Genomic DNA, 22,201 nt, shown 5'->3' with positions numbered 1-22,201 from the left:
CTTACCTCTTCTGTGTAAGAGAAATGGTGATAGGAATTAGAAAAAGAAACTGTAGCTTTGGAAATTAACAAAGGCAGTGATGGAGCAAACTGGAAAGACCTGGGATGTGAAACCAGACCTGCTCACCAAAGTGGAACAATAACTGGAGCGTGGACACAGGTGCTATGAGGAAATACAGTCTAGAAGGCAGAGTACCGAAGCCCCTGTGGTTTGGGCAGGACCTCATGAGAGTCTTTGAGTACAAGATGAGACAGGCAGGCTCTTGAGAAAGGCAGGTGTCAGAGCCCCAGTCTTGGGGCTGGACTTCAGCGTGAGTCAGGATATTAAGAATTTGGTCCAGTAAGATTTGAGGTACTAGGCACGCTAATAAACAGACAATGGGACACAGGCAAATAAGGCACAAGCCCAGGTAACAGAAAGTGAACCTGAAGTACATAGTTAGTAGAAAAGTGACTTAACACAGGGATGCCAGGTTTGGAATAGAGGGACTAGATTCTTCCTGCCCAAAGTCAGGAATGGCCTGGGCAAGGCTAAATGCAGCCCTAAGGGAAGGATCCCATCCCTGTCCCCATTTTGCATATGGGGAAACTAGAGCTTCCTGAGGCCAGCTAACATCAGCTCTCGCAGTCAGGGAGTGGTGGAACCAGGCAGTCTGCTCCGAGAACAGGGCCCCACTTCCCAGTCTCCGTCTCTAGGGATCTGACTTTGGGCGAGAGCAGATTCGTGGAGCACCTGTCGTGTTTCCAGCGTGGTGCTAGGCATTTTAAATACATGATTGCATTTATTCTTTATAATCCCTTCTCAGACAAGTTTTGTTACTTTAACTTTATGGCTGAGAAAATATAAGGTTAAATGGCTTGCTCAGCATTACATAATTGACAAGTGACAGATTCTGGATGTAACTCATGTGTGCCTGACCCCAAAGCCCATTATTACGTTATGAACTACATTGGGAACTTCTCTTGTCCTGAGCCTCAGCTGTAAATAAGGACTAAACTGTTTTCGAAATGGGAGATTCTTTGATTTTAAGAAATTCAGTCAAGTGATCAAATGTACAAGGTTAAAGCCAGTACACAGCTTTCGTAGCAGGAGTGAGGTCTTTTTATGCTTCTTAAGATTTTGGGATTGCTTCTGAGTGATTTGACGGGGGAGTTTTTGGGTGAGCATGGGCTTTTTTTTGAGGAAGATTAGCCCTGACCTAACTACTGCCAGTCCTTCTCTCTTTTTTTTGTTTTTTTGCTGAGGAAGACGCCCTGAGCTAACATCCATGCCCACCTTCCTCTACTTTATATGTGGGACGCCTACCACAACATGGCTTTTGCCAAGCAGTGCCATGTCCGCACTCGGTATCCGAACCGGCGAACCCCAGACCGCCAAGAAGCGGAACGTGCAAACTTAACCACTGTGCCACTGGGCCGGCCCCAAGCATGGGCTTTTATCAGACCCAGATTCAAATCCTGACGTCACCACTGGCCATGTGAAGCAGCACAGATGGCTGTTTAACTTATTTCCTTATCCAGGACATGAGGATAATATTACCTACCAAAAAGGTTATAGTAAACATTAAATGTAAGAATATAACTTTCCCAGCCTAGTAGCATAGAGCACAGTAGCTACGTAGCAAACCTTAGTCCTCTTCACTTCTGTCCCACGCTGTCTGTCATATTCCCATGGCTGCTCCACACACTTATGGTCTGGTTCCTCATCCACCCTTGCCCTTCTCATTCTCAGCCAACAGCCTGCTTATTCCCCAAAACAATTCCCCACAGCTCCTCTCCCCTCCACTGTCCCTCATCTGATTCTAATCTTCAAGTCCAAGTGGTAAAAATAACCTTATACAAAGTTCTAGTGTACGCAGATTTATGTTTTGTACCACTTTTTCCTCATAAGCACAAGAACTTTTGTTCAAACATACTAAAATTGTGAGTCATTTCTATTGGAAATAATTGGATAAAGGGGGACTGGCATGTTAAAGTTTGGAATGTGAAAAAAGAAAATATCTACTCTGCTTTGGCAGCCTAAGTAGGTAACTCGCAGGCTGCCATTTTTATCTCCAGCAGACACATTATCTGCTTCTTTGAGACAATGGTAGGACCTAGGAGGCAGAAGTCAACAACTTTGGCTTATAAAATCAGAAAGGTAGGTAATATTTGCATGAGGCCCAGAAAGAAATAATTTAGGATGACTTTAACTGTTCTCACTTGAATAATGCATGAATGCTGAAACAATTAAGTTCTGGAAAAACACGTTTGGGGCTAGGGAGTAACAGAGATGAGGATGTTTAATTGGAAATTGTATTTCCTAACTACTTGCTCCTGAAAAAGTCAACTGGATTCTGAGCTTAACTAGTCCCTTTGCCATTACTCCAGGATATCTTCCACTGAGCTGCCAGAGTGAACTTCCTAAAACCAAATTGGACCTGGACTGGCTTCCCCACTGCCTAAAGATTCATGTCTATACCACACAGCATGACATAGCAAGTGCTCACAATCTTATTGTTTACTGCCTCTACATACATGCCCTATGCTCCAGCCACACCAAGCTCACCCATCCCTAAATATATGACATTCTTTGACAACAATCATTTTTGTAATATGTTATTTCTCTAGATAGAGAACTCCTAACTCCCCTTCCATCCAACAAACATTGTTCAGGAAGCTGGCCTAATCTTATTTCTTCCAGGAAGACTTTGCTGATTTCCGAGGTGAAGATCATCACTTCCTCTTTTGTTCCCCTAGCACTGTGTCCCTGTGCTGTTCTTGCCCCAGGGTGTGATTTGCCTAGGACCCTGTCTCCCACACTGGAGCCCGTATGATCCCTCAAGGACAGGGATCTCATCTTATTCAGCTCTCAGCCCCTGTGCTGATCACAATAACTGGCATATAATCGCCACCCAGTAATTATTTGTTGAATTAGTAAAAGAGAAGCAAACATATTGAATTAATAGTATCTAACTTAACAAACAGCACATGCTTACTGTAGTTAAAAAAACATGTGTTCTAGAAAACCTCTGGAAGGATACAGAAACACTGGTAATAGCAGTTGCCTCTGGGGAAGGGAATTGGGTGGCTAGAGGATAGGAGAGGGAGGGAGAATGTTTTCACCATGTGCTCCATAGTACCTCTTGAATTCAGTATTCAATTCAGTTCAATTCTGTGTTCAATTCTTGAATTCTGAATTGAACCATGTGCACGCATTATATCATTTTATACCCAAAATTCGTTTAAATCAGTGTGTGTGTGAGCAAAACAACCTCATGTCTAATGGTTCATAATTTCTTTTCTAGCCAAAATTTAGATTGTCAGTAGAAGTTTATGGCACTTATCCTTTATATCCAGTACAGCTCTCATGTGTATTTTATTTGAGTTTAGACCTATAAGGGTATTTAGAAACCAGGCTGAGATGGCAAATAAGGACCCACTGAGCTGTATTGAGACCTTTGAATCATAACAAGGAGTTTGAATCCAGAGTGACTAAACAGGAGTCCCCTTTCTCTGCCTAGGCTCACTTTTGCTTTTGAGATCTTGGGGGGTTTCACTGGTTGGGTAAAAATGAATGAAGTCTGGTCATTAAGAACCTGGCACACAGGATTTTTCAGTTCTGTGCACGTGTCTACTTCGAGGTCTGGCGTTTAGAGGTACATTTGGATCAGGCCGAAAGTGGTGGGTCAGGCAGTATGTAAGTTTGCCATCCTATTCATATTTCAGTTGAGGCTGAGACTGGTAGGTATGGTTAAGTTCATACAGTTTCCTATTCCAAGAGTCAGAGTAGTTAGTGGTGTTTTAGTGTACGAGTTATCCTTTATATGGTAGCCTAAATGTTTTTCACTGCAAAGCTTCTATTTCCATTTTACCCTCTAGGTATAACCATCTTAAGTACACTTCTAATATGTATGGAGCCTTAGAGTAGGTGCCGTAATGATAGAGCTTCACGTAGGAATTCCAGCTGAGCTAGTCACATGATTTAAACTCCCTTTGTCTTCATTGACAGCATGGGGATAATATGACCAATCTCATAGGGTCCCCCATAGGATTTTTTCATTAAAGATTAAATTATATGATTGGTAAAGCGCCTGTCACATAATAGGAATTCAACAAATGTTAGTTCCCTGCTCACTGCCGTAAATAACTTATTAGTTTATCTAGATAACAGATGTTTTTGCATAGTGAAGTACAACCATGTTAAATTCCTACTATTGAATGTGTGTAGGGCGTAAGTCACTCCTCCTGAAAAAATGTTCCTTGTTCCTTGTTGATAACTTGTGTTTTCTTATGGCACGTCTTCATAAATGCTTCTCAAGGTGAAAAGCCTACAGCACTTGGCTTTTGTCATATAATATTTTCTTTGATCATCTTTCACTAAAATATGCAGAGTGTCTAAAATTTAAGTCATGATGAATGAGAAGTATATATTTTTTTAAATGAAAAACTAACACCTTTCTCACCAAGAAGAATGTTTATCTGGGAGTTTTGTGCTTACCCACATGGGAAGAACTCGTGAAACACCGCGGGGGAAAAAATAAGCCCGATCTGATTTCTAAATTAAAATCTTAGAATCCTAAAAACATAACTTCAAAAGATTTGTGTTTGAAGGTGGCAAAGGCAACCTATACTTACTTCTCAAGTGAGTTCCCCCCCCACCACTGGCATTTTAAAGCATGTTAATCCAGGCTCACTCATAAACCTCAGCAGCAGGGGATCATTGTTCATTGGTTTATTATGGGCAGACCGGACTGGTTTCAACTGAACAGAGGAAGTTAATTATCACATGTTTTAGCTGGCTCTAACAATGAATAACCAGTCCTTGTTGGACACCGTCTTGCCAGGCAACATTGTAAGAGGTAGGGACGGGGGATGGGAAATCGCCCATCAGAATCTGCAATGCGGGAATTTGCTGGGACTGCCCTAATCTGTTTCCCAGGTTGTTTGAACCAGTTCAAGAGCAGTTAAACAAGGTTATGTAAGTGACATGTGATGTAGCCCAAAATAGTGACTGCAAACACAGGCTGCTGTTGCTGGGCAGTTGTCAACTGCTTTAAAGAAAAAAAAAAAAATCCTCCAGCAGGACAACAAATGGACCTTTAAAAATGAAAAAGAGGTTTAAAGCCAAAAGTTAATTTTAAAAGGGATTTGGTGAAATTGCCTTTCTGATACTGAAAATAAGTGACTTTTTTGAAAAAGGGAAACTTACAGTGTACATAAGGCCTGGTTATTCTGAAGTATCTATCTGGGGTACTTAAGTGAAGAGGATTCTTAAAAAGTTTGGTTCCCTGTTAAAGCACAGAGTCCCCATGTTTTAACGAACAGCAGCAGCCGCAGAAGCGTCAGACTTGCTCATGGCTTCGGGCGTGAGCAATATGTCATTCAGATAGTGATAAATATTAAACTATTTTATGTTATTGTCCCTTTTAGTTAAATTCTCTTGTAAATTCAAGGTGTGAAAAAGAAGATTATATCTTACATAACTTGGTAAGCATGAAGATAAGATTCTCTGATGAAATTTCTTTGACAAATTGTTTTTTAAAGGAAGACAACAACAACAACAGGAAGGGGTTTAAACTATGTGTTAACTGTCATCAAGAGGTTTGTGCCCTAACATTTGGATGCCCACAGTGACCACATTCTCTGGGTTCCCTTCCTTCTAACAAGCTGCACTTCTGGAGAGTCAGGAATCAGGGAGCAAGATTCTGGGGAAACTGGGCGAAGGGGACTGTGGGATCCTTATTGCAGGATTCAAACTTGGAAACTCACTTGTGTCATGTCCCTGTTGTTGAGATCCAGGTCTCAGGGACTCTGCTATTGGGCTCTCTCTAGATCTCTAAGGGATCTCTGAAATAGCACTGCTTTCCTCACGTGGATTCTGAACAAACTGAAAAATAAAACAAAGGAGTGGCTGCTGGAAAATAAAATATCAGCTTTTGGGGGTTAAATAAGTTGAAGGATATGGCTTAGTGATAACCAAAAAAAAGGTGGGAAAGGCCTGCCACCTGAGCCCCCAAATTAGATACAGGTACAGACAGCGCTGGATCAAGATAGGCAGCCCACCCCCAAGGCTGGAGGCTGCACCTGCTCCCGGAGGGAGTTCTCCCCCAAGAGGAACAGGATGGTGCTGAGGCAAGTCAGATTTATTCTTCTCAGACTTCCTAATCCAGGCAGAGTGAGTAAAGGGGACAGAGGCCTGGGGTGTGGCATCTGTGGAGCTGCCTCCACCTGAAAGGAAACATGAAGAAGGGAGGGAGCAGAAGTGTTCCCGTCCAGGAGGTCCAATCTGAGATCCAGCTTCTTCAGGGGGATGGGAAAGGATCAGGGGTGCTGGGCAGGGGCAAGTGTCAATGTTCAGTGTGTTCTTATTTTCTCCAGTCAGTCCCTCATGCGTAAAGGGTTGTGCTTCCAAAGCGTGATGAGAAGTCAGCTTTTCACAACATAGAACTTTGGGGATTCTGTTCAGTCTAGAATCACGTTAATCCCCTGCCTGGTTAAACACCTTGTAAGATGCAGTTCAACCACCTCCTTCTCTGTGCATCTTTCTTTTTTTTTTTTTTTTTTTAAAGACACTTCTTTTTTTTTAAGATTTTTTTTTTTTTCCTTTTTCTCCCCAAAGCCCCCCAGTACATAGATGTATATTCTTGGTTGTGGGTCCTTCTAGTTGTGGCATGTGGGATGCTGCCTCAGCGTGGTTTGATGAGCAGTACCATGTCCGCGCCCAGGATTCGAACCAACGAAACACTGGGCCGCCTGCAGCGGAGCGCGCGAACTTAACCATTCGGCCACGGGGCCAGCCCCTCTGTGCATCTTTCTTTAAAGATTCTAAAAGGTAGTTGTAGGCATTCACCATGGTATTGGGGCTTCTAGAACCTGGTTCTTTCCGTATTTACTTTTACCTGAAAACTGCAGTATTTTACTTGATAAAAGGGGACCATCCTGATTATCAGCCATGCTTGTGGCTTGGCTCCCAAGTGGAATAAAAGAGGATAGCGTATTTTTCCAGATGTAGTTAGAGGTGCAGAACATTGCTGGGGAGCTGGAGGAGGTGTGCCTCTCGATATCACTGAAGACGAAATTAGTTGAGCTGGAGAAAAGCAGAAGTAGGACTTCTTCCTAAGGTCAAAAAAAGAGGTAATGAGGAAGATGTGCCACGAGTGCTGCCACAGCCTAGGGCTGGCCATCAGCCAGGGTCACATGGGCAGGGGACCGCTGGCTGCAAGCTGCACTACCTGTCTACACTTTAGGATGTTTCTAAGGATGGTGTTTGCAGTTCAGGACACACCTCTAGGTCTGTATGCGTGAATAGAGATACAAATGTACAAAGTGACTACTCTTTGGAGTTTTTCCATTTTGTTAAAATAAGCCACAAAATATATTGTCTTTCAAACCAATAATAATAATAATGATAAAACACCAATAATAAAAACATCAAAACTAAAAACACCAATAAAAATAAACAGTCCAATGTTACTGTAACAAATGCCTCTGATCCAACCTTTGCTTACTTTTCTTGAGGCTTGGGGGAAGGTGGGAGGAGTGTATATCAAGGATGACCCTGAGGCTTCTAGTTCCAGCAACTGGGTGTAGCTTTGCTTTTTTTTTTTTCCCCCCTTTCTCTCCAATGCCCCAGTACATAGTTGTATATCCTGCTTGTAAGTCATTCTAGTTCTTCTGTGTGGGATGCTACCACAGCGTGGCTTGATGACCGGTGTGTAGGGCTGCGCCCAGGATCTAAACCAGGGGACCCCAGGCCACCTAAGTGGAGTGTGAAACTTAACCACTCGGCCCTGAGGCGGCTCCTGGTTGTAGCTTTAAGGATAGGGAGTATAGGAGGCTGGAAGAGGGCTGTCTGTGGGGTGGGGACGTTGTGTTTCATTTGTGAACATGGGGGGTTTGAAGTGTCAGAGACGTTCAGGTGGGGACATTCAGTGGATAGATGGCTGTGTGGGTCTGAAACCCAGAAGAAAAGAGAGGGCTCAGGAGCCCATGTGGTGTTGGCAGTCCCCCAGACGTCCTCTGATCACCAGAGTGTGTAGATACTACTTGCTCTTTCTCTGCACCCCTGCCTTCCTAGGCTTCAACTGACCAGATCAGTTGCACATTTAACTGTGTCTCTGCTGTTCCCTGCGCCTCATCCTTTGCTTAGGATGTCTGTGTACCTGTCTTTTTCGTGTTTCAACTCCACAGCATTCTTCAAGGTGCTTGTTTTCTTCATAAAGGCTTCCTCATCCCCCCACCCTTAGATATAATCACTTCCTTTTTAAAGTCATACCACATCAATCTCACATGCTATATCTTATAATTTTACATATATGGCTCAGCAATTTCCCCAGCCTCATCCACCCACTAGAAAGGTCTTGGGGCAGCGAGGTGGGGGGGGTGGGGGGGCGGGCCGGGAATGGACTATGTTTGGCCTCTTTATATCTTGCTTTAAAACTCTTTGCTGAATAGAAGTAAATCATTGTCTGGGAACACATTTTAGACCCCAGAACCTCTGTTTTCTTCTTTGCCAGGGCCTTGGTCCTCCACCTGCTTGCCTGTAAATATCTGCTGCCCTCACCCACTCTTATCCGTGGGGGTGCAGTTTCCCTCAAGGCTCCTGGCAGAATGGAATTCAGTCTCTCAGGTTCACTTTTCCTTCTGCCGCTGAACGTGTGTGCCTACTTACTTTTAAGAGTTTCGATATTAAGTAATATTAGAAAACAGATAAAGCACATGAGGAACAGCAATACCAGGAAGTTATAACTTTCCAGAATCTTACACCACTCTTCTGGTCTTGAGCTCTAGCCTAGAATTCTTAGCTGAGTGGCAGACAGATCAGAGTCCTGACTGTTTGTCCTGTTTACCCTAAGGATATAGTTTACCACTCCCACATCCTTGCAGCTTTTAGAAAATCTTAAGGCTTGAAGATGAGATCTGAGCCGAAGAGTGCTGGTCTTGTCTCAAGTGGGCCCTTTGCATCTAGAGACCTTCCTAACTCAGTGGTGATATTCACTCCCCCAAGGAGTTCTTTACTCACTTATATTTAATTAAGAGGAGGATTGGTGGCAGATGTTAGCTCAGGGCTAATCATCCTCAAAAAAAAAAAAAAAGAGAGAGTTGACTATGTTTGTTCTTTAGGTTTTTTTTTTAAAAGATGGAGCCAGCCCTTAAATAAATGATGCATGATAACATCACTACATCATTTTCTTTTTTTTTTTTTTTTTAAGTTCTTACCTCAGGCCAGACTTTTGTGCTTTTTGTTTTATATATCTTAATTTGAATCCATCCAACAGCCTACAAAGTAGGCATCACTATGTCCATTTTATAAATCAGGAAACTGAGCCTCAGAACCATTAAGCAACTTGGCCGAGAATCTCACAGCTCCTATTGACTGGGTAGGATTGGAACCCAAGTGTACCTGGTCTCAAAGCCTTACCCTTCCCACTCTGTCTTCTCCATATTGCCTTCCATATTTCCACCTTCTCTGTTCTAGGATTATTGATGCTTTAAGGCAAGACCCATATGTTACCCAATCTGTATTTTCTCATTTGGGACCAGCCCAAGTATAACAAAATATTGGTTCTTGATTTCAAAGTAATTGAAAATTTTAAAAGACAATTTTTATTGAATTCAGTAACTTTTAAAATAATGAAATTAACTTTTAAACACTTGCTGAATCATTCTACAGTTAAAAGCAATACTGTAGTTGAAAACAATAGAAAAAAATGATCCTTCTGATTCTTTTATTTTTGAACTCAACTTTTTTTTTTTAAGTTCATAGGCATTTTCCCTTTGATTTGAGTACTTCTGGTTTCCCTGTGAGTCGGTGAGTTTTTATTACATAGGTACTAACTGAGCTTCCTGGTACCCCATTCAGATTTACTCTAACCTTGGCAGCTTTCTATTTTCTAGAATGACTCCCTTTTCTCCAAAAAGCTGCTGCTCCCTCAGGCAGGAGGTACACTGAGCTAGTTCACACAGATGGGTGCGTGACTGAAGTTCCCTGAGCCCTGCTGGACAGCTTTTCATTCTTACAAGGAGATGCTTCTACATCCAAATGCCTCTGTAATGGCTACAGTTTAAGGTCATCTAACCAGTGGCAGTGGAGAATGCAGTGGCTGTACGGGGAAAGTATTTAGGACCTAAGACACCAAGAAGGTCCACTTACTCTGCTTGGGATTCTAACCCTGGTTTAAGCTGTTTGTGCCCTTCACAGAACCCTCTACTGCTTCCTTGCAAATCCTCAGAGCTCTTTTTCTTAATTGGTGTGTGCGTAGAGTGGGGAGCCTGAAAGATAGAGGCTGGAGATAGGGAAAAAATGATTTGTACCTGTGGGTCTTTTGTAAGCCAGATACTTAGTTGCAAGTAGGCCTTTTGTGAACGTTCGTTACTGTGGGTTTGTTTCTATATACAACATACTACATGAACAGTTATATACAACATACTATGTTATATATAACAGTATATATATATAGTATACACAACATGCTATGTAACAGTTAAGTTGTATATGTCATACATGTAGGTAACCATACGCTCATTCATTCTTTGGACATTTATTCAGTGGCGACTTTTGTGCCAGGCAGTAAGCTGTTTGTATTATGTCTCTGCTTTCTCCGTTAGCTGATAAGACTGATTCTCCATAGTGTCCTGTAGAGTGCTGTAGTGCCTGTAGCTGGATGCTCTGCAATTTTGTACAAAAGTTTTATTTTAAAGGAATATTTTAGAATCTTCAAATCATATCCTATTTACTTTAAGCTTTTATTTCACTACATGTTATGGAAATGTGCATTTTTTTCTTTGCGTTGTGTATTACAGTGCTTGCTACCAGCTAGCTAGACAGAACTTTCTCTAAATTTTTATGAGGAAAAACAATTACAATCTGTTTGAAAAGTGTGGGAAATTTTCATTGCCACTATAATTATAGCTTTTAATTTATTTAGTTTCCAATTTTTTGTGCAGATTCTTGAGTACATATGCGTATTAGTGTACTGACATTGATAGAGTAGGTTGTGGGTTTTTGGACTTGGGGATGAGGTGCTCACTGGATTTTATTCTTTATTGAAATAGCCTATAGATGTTTATTTTCTCCTAGAAGGAAATGTATTAGATGTTGGTACCTTCTCATTAACATTTTGAAAAGTTCAGCTATTTATGGAAAGAGCTCTCATCTTCATCTATTAAAATTAATTTATCCAAAAAAAGGCAATAATGTAAGTGGTTTAATACTTCAGGGAGGAACTAATTTGGAGGCTAAATTTTATGTTCTCATTTCCCCTTTGTGGAGATAGTCTTCGGTGAGGTTCCCCATGTATTTCCAGCTTCCTGCCTTCTGGTCACAAGGTAAGATTCCATTTCCTGCCTGCTTGTGGTTGAATGGGATCACTGGACTAGATCTGAGCAATGAACAATGAGTTGTTCCATCCCAGCTGGACCATTAGATTTCTTAAGTCAGAGTCTACAGCCCCTCTGCCGTGAGACTCACAATATTTGCCCTGGTGACTTCTCCATCAGCCTGGAGCCCACAGTGGGAAGACATGGGACAGAATTCCTAGCCTATCTACTGTTGCTTAATTAATTAATCTTTACTAGGAACCAAGTTTTTGGCTTTGTTGATTTTTCTCTATTGCTTGTCTTTTTTCTTTGTCATTGATTTCTACAGTAGTATTTTATTTCTTCTATTTGTTTTGGTTTTAGTTTCTATTTCTTCTAGCTTCTTAAGGTAGAATCTTAAATCATCAAATTTGAACCTTTCTTCTTTTTTAATATAAGTATATAAAGATAAAAATTCTTCTATAAGTACTGCTTTAGTTGTATCCCACAAATTTTGATATGTTGTTTTCTTCCTCATTCAATTCGAAATATTCAGTAATTTCCCTTGTGATTTCTTCTCTGACCTATAAATTATTGAGAAGTGTGTCACTTGATTTTCAAATATGTGGGGCTTTTCTAGATAATCATTTTATTATTGATTTCTAATTTAGTTCCTCTGTGGTTAGAAAACATTGTGCATGATTTCAGTCCTTTTAGAATTTGAGACTTGTTTTATAAAGCTCAGGATATGTTCTGTCTCAATGAGTGTTCCATATGCACTTGAGAAGAACATGTGCATTGTGCAATTGTGTGACCTAAATGTTAACTGGGTCAAGGTGTTTGATAATATTGTTCACATCTTCTGTATCCTTACAGATTTTCTATATAGTGATTGCTGAGAGAGGGATTTTTTTAATCTCCAACTATGATTTGGATTTATCTTTTTTTCTTTTTAGTTCTGTTCATTTATGTTTGATGTATTTTGAGGCTCTGCTATTAGATGTATTCATATTTAGATTGTTATGTATCAATTTAATCATTATGAAATGACATTCTTTCCTTGCTAATACGCTGTCTTGAAGTCTACTTTAATATAGCCACGTTAGCTTTCTTATGCTGACATTTTACATTGTATGTATTTTTCATCTTTTAACCTTCAACCTGTGTACCTTCGACCTGCCTTTATATTTAAAATGCATCTTAAACACACACTTTAGTCTTGCTTTCTTTATCCAGTCTGCCATCTTTGACGTTTCATTAAAGTGTTTAGACCATTTATAGTTAATGTAATTATTGGTGTACTTGGGTTTATATCTGTTATCTTGGTGTTTGTTTTCCTTTTGTTCCCTCTGTTTTTTGTTCCCTTATTTTTCCTTTTCTGTCTTTTTTGGGTTGAGTATTTTTTAACATGCCATTTTATATCTCTCTTGTCTCTTGAGCTACACTTCTTAGTGTTATTATTCTAGTGGTTGCTGTGTGTCAGTATTTCTCAAACATTAGCACGCATTGGAATCACTTAAAGGGTTATATAAAACATAGATTTCTAGGTCCCACCAAAGCGTCTCTGAGTTAGTGGGTCTGGAGTGGGGCCTGTGAATTAAAATTTCTGATAAGTTCTTAGGTGATGCTAATACTGCTTGTTTAGGGAACATACTTTGAGAACCATTGCTTTAGGGATTACAGGACATACTTTTAATTTATCATAGTCAACCCTGAATCAAGTATACCATTTTAAATACCATTTCAAGTATAATGTAAGAAACTTACAGCAGTGGAATTTCATTTATTTCCCTTCCTGTTCTTTGTGCTGTGTTCTCAGATATTTCACTTGTACATAATTTATAAATCCCATAATACGTTTTTCTTATTTGCTTTAAGCAGTCATTTGACTTTAAACGAATTTAAGAAAAGAAAGGAAAATTTTACCATATGTTTATCCTTTCCAGTTTTATTTTCTTTTCTGTACATCAAATTTCAATCTGGTATCATTTCCTTTCACTATAAAGAACTTCTTTTTTCATTTCTTATAATGTGATTCTACTAACAACAAATTCTCTTAGCTTTAGCTTATCCAAAAGTATCTTCATTTCACCTTCATTTTGAGAAATGTCTTCATTGGTTATTCTGGGTTAATGGTCTTTGAAGATATTATATGTTGTTTTCTGGCCTCCAATTGTTTTGATTAAAGAAAATCAGTTTTTACTCTTATCCTTGTTCCCCTTATGTAATGTAATTTTTACCCCCCTCCAACTGCTTTTAAGAATTTTTATATTTGTTTTTTAGGAATTTAACTATGTTGTACCTTAGTGGTTTTCTTTATATTTATATTTTGGACCATTCGCTGAGCTTTCTAGATTTGTAGGTTGTTGTTTTATTCAAATTTGGAAATTTTCACATATTTTTCTGACCTATTCTCGTTCTTCTTTTTTCTGGAACTCCAACTACAACATATTAAATTATCTAATGCTGTCCCACAGCCACTCATGCCTTGTTCATTTATTTTTTGAATTTTTTTCTCTTTGGACTTCGGTTTGGATGATTTCTATTTATATTTCTTTAACTTTGCTGTTCCATTTTTGTTTAGTGTCCAATATACTGTTAATTATAACAAATATTTTAGATATTGTATTTTTCAGTTTTTGGATATCCATTTATTTTTGTTTGTTTATTTGTTTTTATAGTTTCACAAATCTGTCCTGATGGTTCCCATTTCTTAACCCCTTTTATTCATATTTTCTTGTACAATCTAACATATTAATTTTAAAATCCTTATCTGCTAATTCAACCTCTGGGGCATTTATGAGTCCACTTCTACTGAAAAATTTTTCTGTTGACTCTGGTTCACATGTTTCTATTTTTAAACATTTCTAATAAGTATTATTGTATTCTAGACATTCTGGAGAAACCAGATTCTGTTGTATTTCTCTGAAGAGTATTGCGGTTTGTTCTAGTAGTCAATTAAATTACTGAGAGATCACTTGGACCTGTTCGAGCCTTTGCTTTGCACTTTTTTAGGAAAGGTCTATTTTGATTGTGCCTTTAACCCTAGGGTAAATGCCTTCAACCTGGGATACAGTATTTCCTTCTAAGAAAGAGACATTCTAGAATTTCAGTGGAAAGCCTAGGGTATTTAGTGAGTCCTTCTAATTTAGTGGCATTTGAACTCTTTCTCTCTGTGATGGGAAGCAGCTGAAATAACTACTCAGCTCTTTCAGCCTTAAATTGTTGTTTCACCCCTGGGCCCTTTGGAGTCTCATGCTCAGTTCAGGGGTCAGCCAGAAATTTGAGAGAAGTTAATACTTACATTTTATTTACCTCCACCCTCCACAAGACCCTCCTTTCCAGAATATTCTCCTTCTATTTCTAGCTATTCTGGCAGTCCCAAAGTTTTTCTCTGCCTTCTCAGGCCAATAAGACCGAGGATTTTGCCTGATTTCTATCCACCCTACACTGAATGGAATACAAACCCTCAGGGAAAAAGCTCTTCAAACGTGAATCTTGTCTACAGTGATTCTCTTTTTTCAAGAGTTAATTTCCTCCAGCTTCTGCCTGCTTTTGGTTTCTCCTCAATGCCTTCGAATCTTTTTTCTCTCCTTTAGTGGACAGTTTACAATTGTTTTCTGTAGGAGATTTATCTGATTCAAGCTGTTCGGTCACTGCTAGAACTGAAATTCATCCCGTAATGGACATGTTACTTGAATGAGAAATAAATCTTTGTTTCCTTTACCACTGAGATTTGTTTTTAACCATAGGATTAATCCTGTGGCTATATGTCCTGACAAATATATAGCTGCTAACTTGCGTAGAGGCCATCTCTGAGAACTTTCAAGTGGGCTGCTGATAGTGTCTCCTACTTCCATTCTGCCTACCTAGTACATCACCTTCAGACTAATGTTGCTAAAACACAGCTCTGGACTTGACACTCTGTAAGCAAGAATTTTCAGTGACACCCCATCACCTGATGAATCAAATCTGAGTTCCTTAGCTTATTCCTCAAAGCCTCAACTCTTTGGTCCCCAGCATTCTGGTTGTCTGCCCTATGTTAGCATTATAGTGGAAAATAATTTATCCCAAAAAGCCTGTGATGGGATTTATTCTGGATTAGCAATTTTAGTACTAGAATACAGTCTTTATATAGTACATGATCATAAGTTTTTTAATTCTTCTAGATGCGTTCTCTTGTTTTCATTGTGGGTTTTTTTATTTGTTTTTAATATAGATTCAGGAATGGGACACATTAAGAATTTGTGTAGGTACAATTCACATTTTTAATATTTGCACAACTAAAAATACAAATGACAGAGAATTGTTTGAAAACTCTTATGTCATTCCTGCAAGGGTCCCTTACAACTCTCCCATCCTATTTGTGGAAGATGAATTGGTGGCAGTAACCACACTCTTTGGTAGAAACCAAGTACACGATTTCATGTGTTGCACCTGGAGGGAAATTATCCTGCAGCTATTATAGGAACACGGATTTTTAAAGCGTGTTCACTTAAAAAAAAAAAATCCTTATAGAGCAATCTCAGCTTTTGGAAGTCTCTGTTTTTGAACACCCAAAGAAGAAAATCTTCTAGTGCGTAGAGAGGACAGTGGCCATTTCTTATGCCGCCTTGTGTGCCTACAATCTAAGACACTTAGTCATGTTTAATTGTAGATTCACAGAAGTAGAAAGAACCTTAGACAACCCCAACCTCCTGTGCAAATGTTTTGTGGCCTTGCACACATAGTAGTTTCCCAATAAAGACTTGTTGAATTAAAACCAATTAAAATTACATTTAATTTTCCCTTTGGACTTGAAAGTTTATTCAATTCGGTGTGAGTTATAGGTGAAATTGTGGTTTTGTGTTCAATTTCACACCATGCAAAAGGCACGTCATGCTGGTTGCTGATGGAAATGCTGGGTGATAAAGTAGAATGTGCCTCATTCATGGGATGTCTCTTTGCTTATTGTTTCCAAAGAACACTTTCAGTATCCTTTTGAACCACCAGTAAATTATATTACAAATTGATGTTTAGAAAAGGCTCTGGCCTTAAGGCACAGTGATATCGTCAGACTTACTGAATTCTACTTCCAATTCCACCTTTTTGGGAAATCACTTTGCTTGTTCTCGCATGAGTTTCTTCTTGTGAACAATAGCAATAATGATAATTGCCTTACCTGTGCCATAGGGTTATTGTAAAAGTTAAATAAGATAGTGCTATAGTAGGGCCTTAAAATATTCTTTTAAAAGTGGTAACCTCTTACCTAAGATATTTTGCAGCATCACAAAATGTTATGTTAATCAACTGTAGTCTTTACCATAGGTATTGATTGGCTTTATGTAATTATCTATGCCTACCTATATTCACTAAGAGCCTTCAGTTTTTAAAAAAGTCATTAGATTATTACAATTGTGGGGTTTTGTTTCTTCACTTTGACAGATGTCTCTTTTCTATTACTGTTGTTTTATTGATATTATTATTACTAAGATTTACCATGATGTTCCTGAGATTGTGCTCTAGATTAAATTATTTTAATGACATTAGTTAGTACGCGTTATTTTTATTGAGTGTGTACTGCAGTTTACTTAGTAATTCTCAGACAAGAGCTCATGATGGTACTAGGCTCAAGGGAGTTCTTTACAGCCTGTTCACTGCTTTACAGGAGCCAGTGAGACTCCCTCTCTCCTTTGTCTGCATGTTTTCAGTGACCAGTCCTCAGACCTCTCCTCTTTCCAGTCTATGCACACTCTCCATATGATCTCATCCAATCTCATGGCTTAAAATAATGACCACAAGCTGATTACGTCTCCAGCCAAGATGTCTCCCTAACTCCAGACTTGTGTATCTAACTGCCAACTTGACACTTCCACTTAGATACCTCTCAGGCATCTCAAACCAAACATGTCCGAGACTGAGCTGTGGTGGTTCCCCATCAACCACATGCTCCTACTGTCTTCCCCATTTCAATTCATGGCAGTTCCATTTTTCTAATTGTTCAGCCCAAGAGTCTTAATGCCTCTTAACTCTCCTTTTTTTCTGGTGTATCAGCAAATCCCAGCAGCTCTACCTTCAAAATGCATCTAGAATCTGACCGCTTCTCAGTGCTGTCACTGCTACCGCACTGACCCAACCCACCGTCTCTCCCTGGTCTGTAGTGACAGCCTGCTACCCCTGGTCTCCCTCTGTTTGTTCTTAGTCCGTTGCAGTCCGTTGTCAGCACAGCAGTCAGAGTGATCCTGTTAAATGTAAGTCACATCATTTTTCTGCTCCCAGCCCCCTAGGCTAGCGGCTCCCCATCTCACTTGGAGTAAAAGTCAAAGTCTTGAATATGATCTTTAAGGCCTGTGTGATCTGACTCACATTTATCTCTTTTTTCTCATCTCTTCTTACTTTCCACACATTCTTTCTGCGCTTTCACACTTGGCTGTTCCTGAAACATGCCAACTCTCCTCCCCTGCCTATACCTCATTTGCTTTTCCTTCTGCCTAGTATATTTCTCCCCAAGATGTCTACACTGTTGGCGCCTTTATTTCCTTCAGACCTTTATCTAAAAATCATCTTCCAATGAGGCCTTCCCTGTGCACTTTCTAAAATGTCAGCATCCTCCCACACCTCCACCACGATGTATGTCCCTTTTCTTCAACTTGTTACTGTCCAACATTTGTATGTTTTACCTAATTCCGTGGTCCATTGTCTTCCCCAGTTGAATGAAAGTTAACAAGAGCAAGTACTTTTGTCCGTCTTATTCACTGCTGTATCCCCAGTGTTTCTGCTGGTGCCTGGTACGTAGCAGATCTTCAATAAATTTTTTTTTAATAAATAAGTGAATAATAGAGCTAGGCTACAATTTTACATTTTGCCAGTAGATGCCCATCTGTAAGCATATTCCCACATCTGAGTTTTTTTAAGTTCTAGTTTGTTCTACAGAATGAAATAAATAAACATTTCTAGCTGTATAATTTGCAAGTCTTCCCGTTGAAATCGCATGTGTAGATGGTCGACAGCAGAGCAGCTTAAAGAGCTGCAGCAGGGCCTTTGTTTGCGTTGGTGCTGCTGTGATGTCTGAATGAAATTTGCTCTGTTGCCCAAAAGAGCTCATGCAGCTATCAGAAAATTCACACAATAGGGGAGTGTAGCTCTACTTACATGAGAACCTGTTGGAAATACTCTTATCATCTGTAATGCAAAGTCTCAGCTATGTTGGACTGACCATTCCTGTGCCTATATTATCTGTTAATCATATTTCCATTCTACTTCCTTGAAGAAGAGATTTCAAGGCAGGAAAGAGGAAGTTTCATATTCTGATTATACATATCGGTACTTTATATTAGCATAATATTCTTTATTTTGACAATTGTTTTTTATTATTTTATTCAGGGCAACACAACTATTTATGTGCTGGAAGAAATGATTGCATCATTGATAAGATTCGACGGAAGAATTGTCCTGCCTGCAGACTTCAGAAATGTCTTCAAGCTGGAATGAATTTAGGAGGTAAGTTTTGTGTTTTTAGTTCAATAAAAATTGTTAGTATGTAATATAACACCACTAGGCTCCATGTACTCCCAAAATTTAAGATGAAGCTAACGTGGAGCAAAGATTTCTAAAAATCTAACAAGTTATATATTCGTGCTAAAACATTTTAGGAGAAAAATATTTCTTAGCAGCAGTTAAAAAGAAGTATGTTGTGTGGCTATGGTCCTAGTCAAGTTTTCAAACCTGCTTTTGCTAAGGTTTCAAGAACTGGGCACATAATCAAAACCAAATCAAAAATGAATTACTTTTTACATAAAACCATATCTAATAGTTTTTATTACCATGTCTGTTTTAGAATTAAGACCTATATGTGATAACATTAACCAGACAGGAATTCATTCCTAAGTCTAGGAGTAAATATAATAAAGAAAGACCTATATGAAAAAAATCTTTAAAATGTTACAGGAGCTCACCAAAAGGAGGGTGGAGAGATAAAGGACTTGAACCAAACATAATGTATACACAAAAGCATACAGTGTCCATGGATGGGAAGATTCAACATCCTGAAGGTGTCAGTTTTACCTAAGTTAATTTATAAATATAACACAATCCTAACAAAAATACCAACTGATGATTCTAAGTTCCTAAGGAACAGCCAGCAAAATTCTGGAAAAGATAAATAATGAGGGCAACTAGCTCTACCAAATAATAAAGTATATGATACAGCTATAGTAATTAAAATAGTTTGTGTATTTGTTTATTGATTGTCAGATCAACAGAAAGTCAAGAAATAGTTTCAATATGAGAATTTTGTATATAGTAAATATAATAAAGTTGGCATTTCTGATCAGTGGAGAAATGATAGATTATTCAATAGAAATTATTGTGGCAACCAGGAAGCCATCCAGAAAAAAAGAAATTTGAATCCCAACTCTTACTATCCACAAAAATAAATTCTAGTCTTTCAAAGATTAAATTTTGAAATATAGCCACAGAAGTACTAAAAGAAAACATGGGTTTTTGGGCTTTTTTTAATGCTCTCCACATGGAGAAGACCAGAAGCCATGAAAGAAAAGAATCGAGGAAATCAACACTACGTACATTACTAGACATTACTTGAAAGGCAAAGAATAAATAAGAAAGTGGGAAAATACTTGAAATTTACAAAGGGTTTATTTCTCACAAAAAGAGCTCCTATAATTTCATAAGAAAAACCAACTCATTAGAAAAATGAGAATGAACAGAACAAGAATATGAACACAACATTCATAGATAAATACAATTGGTTCTTGAAACACATGAAAACATTCTCAGTCGAATCATAATAAGAGAAATACAAATTAAAAATATACAATTCTTTACAAATGGTGGAAATACAACATTTTTATGATATATCATTTGATGATATAGAAATAAAGTAAAACGCACTGGTGATCTCATATATTTTAGGTGGAAGTATAAATTGATACGACCCCTATGGAGAGCAATTTAACTATTTCAATAAAATGTCAAAAGGCACATACCCTTGGACTCAACAGTTTCACTCTCAGTAATTTATCCTACGTGTATTCTTGCAATGTAAGAAATGATATATGCATAAGATACTCAATGAAGCGTCGTTAAATATCAGAAATACGTTAAATATTCACGTGTTCAGGATTGATTAAATACAGAATACTCTTCAGACATTAATAAGAATAAAGAGATCTCTGTATGGATTGATCTCCCAAATAGTGTTTAGTGAAAAAAAATCAGGTTGCAAAATAGTATGTTTGATATACTACAAGTTGTATATCTGTTTTAGAAAAAATGCATGTTGTATAGAACATTCCTGGAATGATATACGAGAAACCAGTAACGGCGATTGTCTCAGTAGAAACAGGACTGGGTAGCTGGGAGACAAGAATAGGAAGGAGAATTATTGTCACTGTATATTCGTCTGTGCCTTTGAATTTTGTATTGTATTTAATGCATGTATTGTGTACCGTATTACATATTTAAAAGAAATAAAGTAATTCAAAAAAGAAAGAAAAAGAGACTTCATCCTTCTTTGCGTTGATGAACGAACCAACTGTCTGGCTAGTCAGGACTAGAGAGTCAACGTGACTGCGTGCAGAGCATAGCGACTCTCAGGAAGCCAGAGGAGGAGGCGCTGTGGCCATCTGAGACCACATGTGAGAATGTGTCCTGAGTGCCTTACCAATAGCTCAGCCAGAGAAGCCCATGCTCGTTCAGAGGGCAGACTCTGGAGCCAGGCTGCCTGGGGAGAGCCCTTGTTCTGCCACTTCCCGACCTTGTAACCTTAGGCACATTACCATGTTTCCCTATCCCTGTTTCCTTATTTTCAACTTGCACTGATCAGAGTACCTACCTCGTACTCCGGGGTGAGGATTCACTGAGTCAATGAGTCAATTAAATGAGTACAGTGAAAAGAAAGTGATCACTTAATACACATCAGTGGTGTGGCGGGTGGTGGTTCCCATAGCACTGTCACACATGATCTGAAAGACGTTATTGCCCCATGTTTTGGTGACGGTGATCCTCATCCTCCAGAGCCCAGAAAAGTTAAATGACTTTCCCAAAGATGCCACAGCCAGTGAGATGATGAAGCTAGATGCTGGATCTCTGGCCTCCCAGTCTGGTGTTTCTAGGATACCACTCGGCTCCCTTGTTCTAATATCTGAATCAGCGCAGATGTGGCACAAAGGTCACCTTGTGAAGCGTGCGAGTGAGGATTGGGACAGATTAATAATTTAAATTCTAGATGTCACAGGGCTACAGCCACTGGTTGTAAAATGAACTCTAAATCAATGTTGTAAAATCTGCCATCTGAATTTAAACACACACACGCTATTGAGGTATGTTGTAAAGTATCTATGTATAAATTTCATATAATTTTACAGATATATATTTACATATACTATGTAAATATTATATAATTATACTCTATAAAATACAGTTACTATTGCTTACTATAAAATAATAAAATAGCAATACTTATAATTCCTACCTCATAAGATTGTGTTAAGTATTAACTGAGTCCATACATAACCTTTAGAACAGAGTTTCTCAACCTCTGCACTGTTGATGTTTTGGGCCAGATCATTCTTTGTTGTGGGGGACAGCCCTGTGCTGTAGGATATTTATCAGCATCCCTGGTCTCTATCTACTGGATTCCAGTAGCAATTCCCTCTCCCCAAGTTGTTACAACCAAAAATATCTCCAAAGTTTAGTGAGTGTCCCCTGGGTGGCATTGAGACCCACTGGTCTAGCAATAATAATAAATAATTGTAAGCACTCTTTAATTGTGAGATGTTTTGTGCTAGAATATACATTTCATCAGGGAGGGATTTTCATCTGTTTTGTTCATTACTTCATCCCCAGTGATTGGGACAGTGCCTGGCACAAAGTAGGTGTTCAATAGCTATGTGTTGAATGAATGAATGATTACCTGACATTTT

At 38.9% G+C, this 22,201-nt stretch overlaps 1 protein-coding gene across 4 annotated transcripts in view; it reads left to right on the top strand.

The window, feature by feature from the left end:
* NR3C2 (nuclear receptor subfamily 3 group C member 2) overlaps nucleotides 1-22,201 on the top strand; it is a 326,934-nt gene that overhangs the window by 209,205 nt on the left and 95,528 nt on the right. For all 4 annotated transcript variants that reach the window (XM_044767137.2, XM_044767138.2, XM_044767139.2 and 1 more), the window contains exon 4: nucleotides 18,642-18,758. In XM_044767137.2, the coding sequence (XP_044623072.2) occupies nucleotides 18,642-18,758 (117 nt within the window). The remainder of the gene's footprint in view (nucleotides 1-18,641; nucleotides 18,759-22,201) is intronic.

Source organism: Equus asinus, chromosome 3 (assembly GCF_041296235.1).
Source record: "Equus asinus isolate D_3611 breed Donkey chromosome 3, EquAss-T2T_v2, whole genome shotgun sequence".
In the NCBI taxonomy this organism is placed as follows: Eukaryota; Metazoa; Chordata; class Mammalia; order Perissodactyla; family Equidae; genus Equus; species Equus asinus.
The sequence above is the reverse complement of the archived record's forward strand: the minus strand, read 5'-3'. Positions and strand labels throughout refer to the sequence as shown.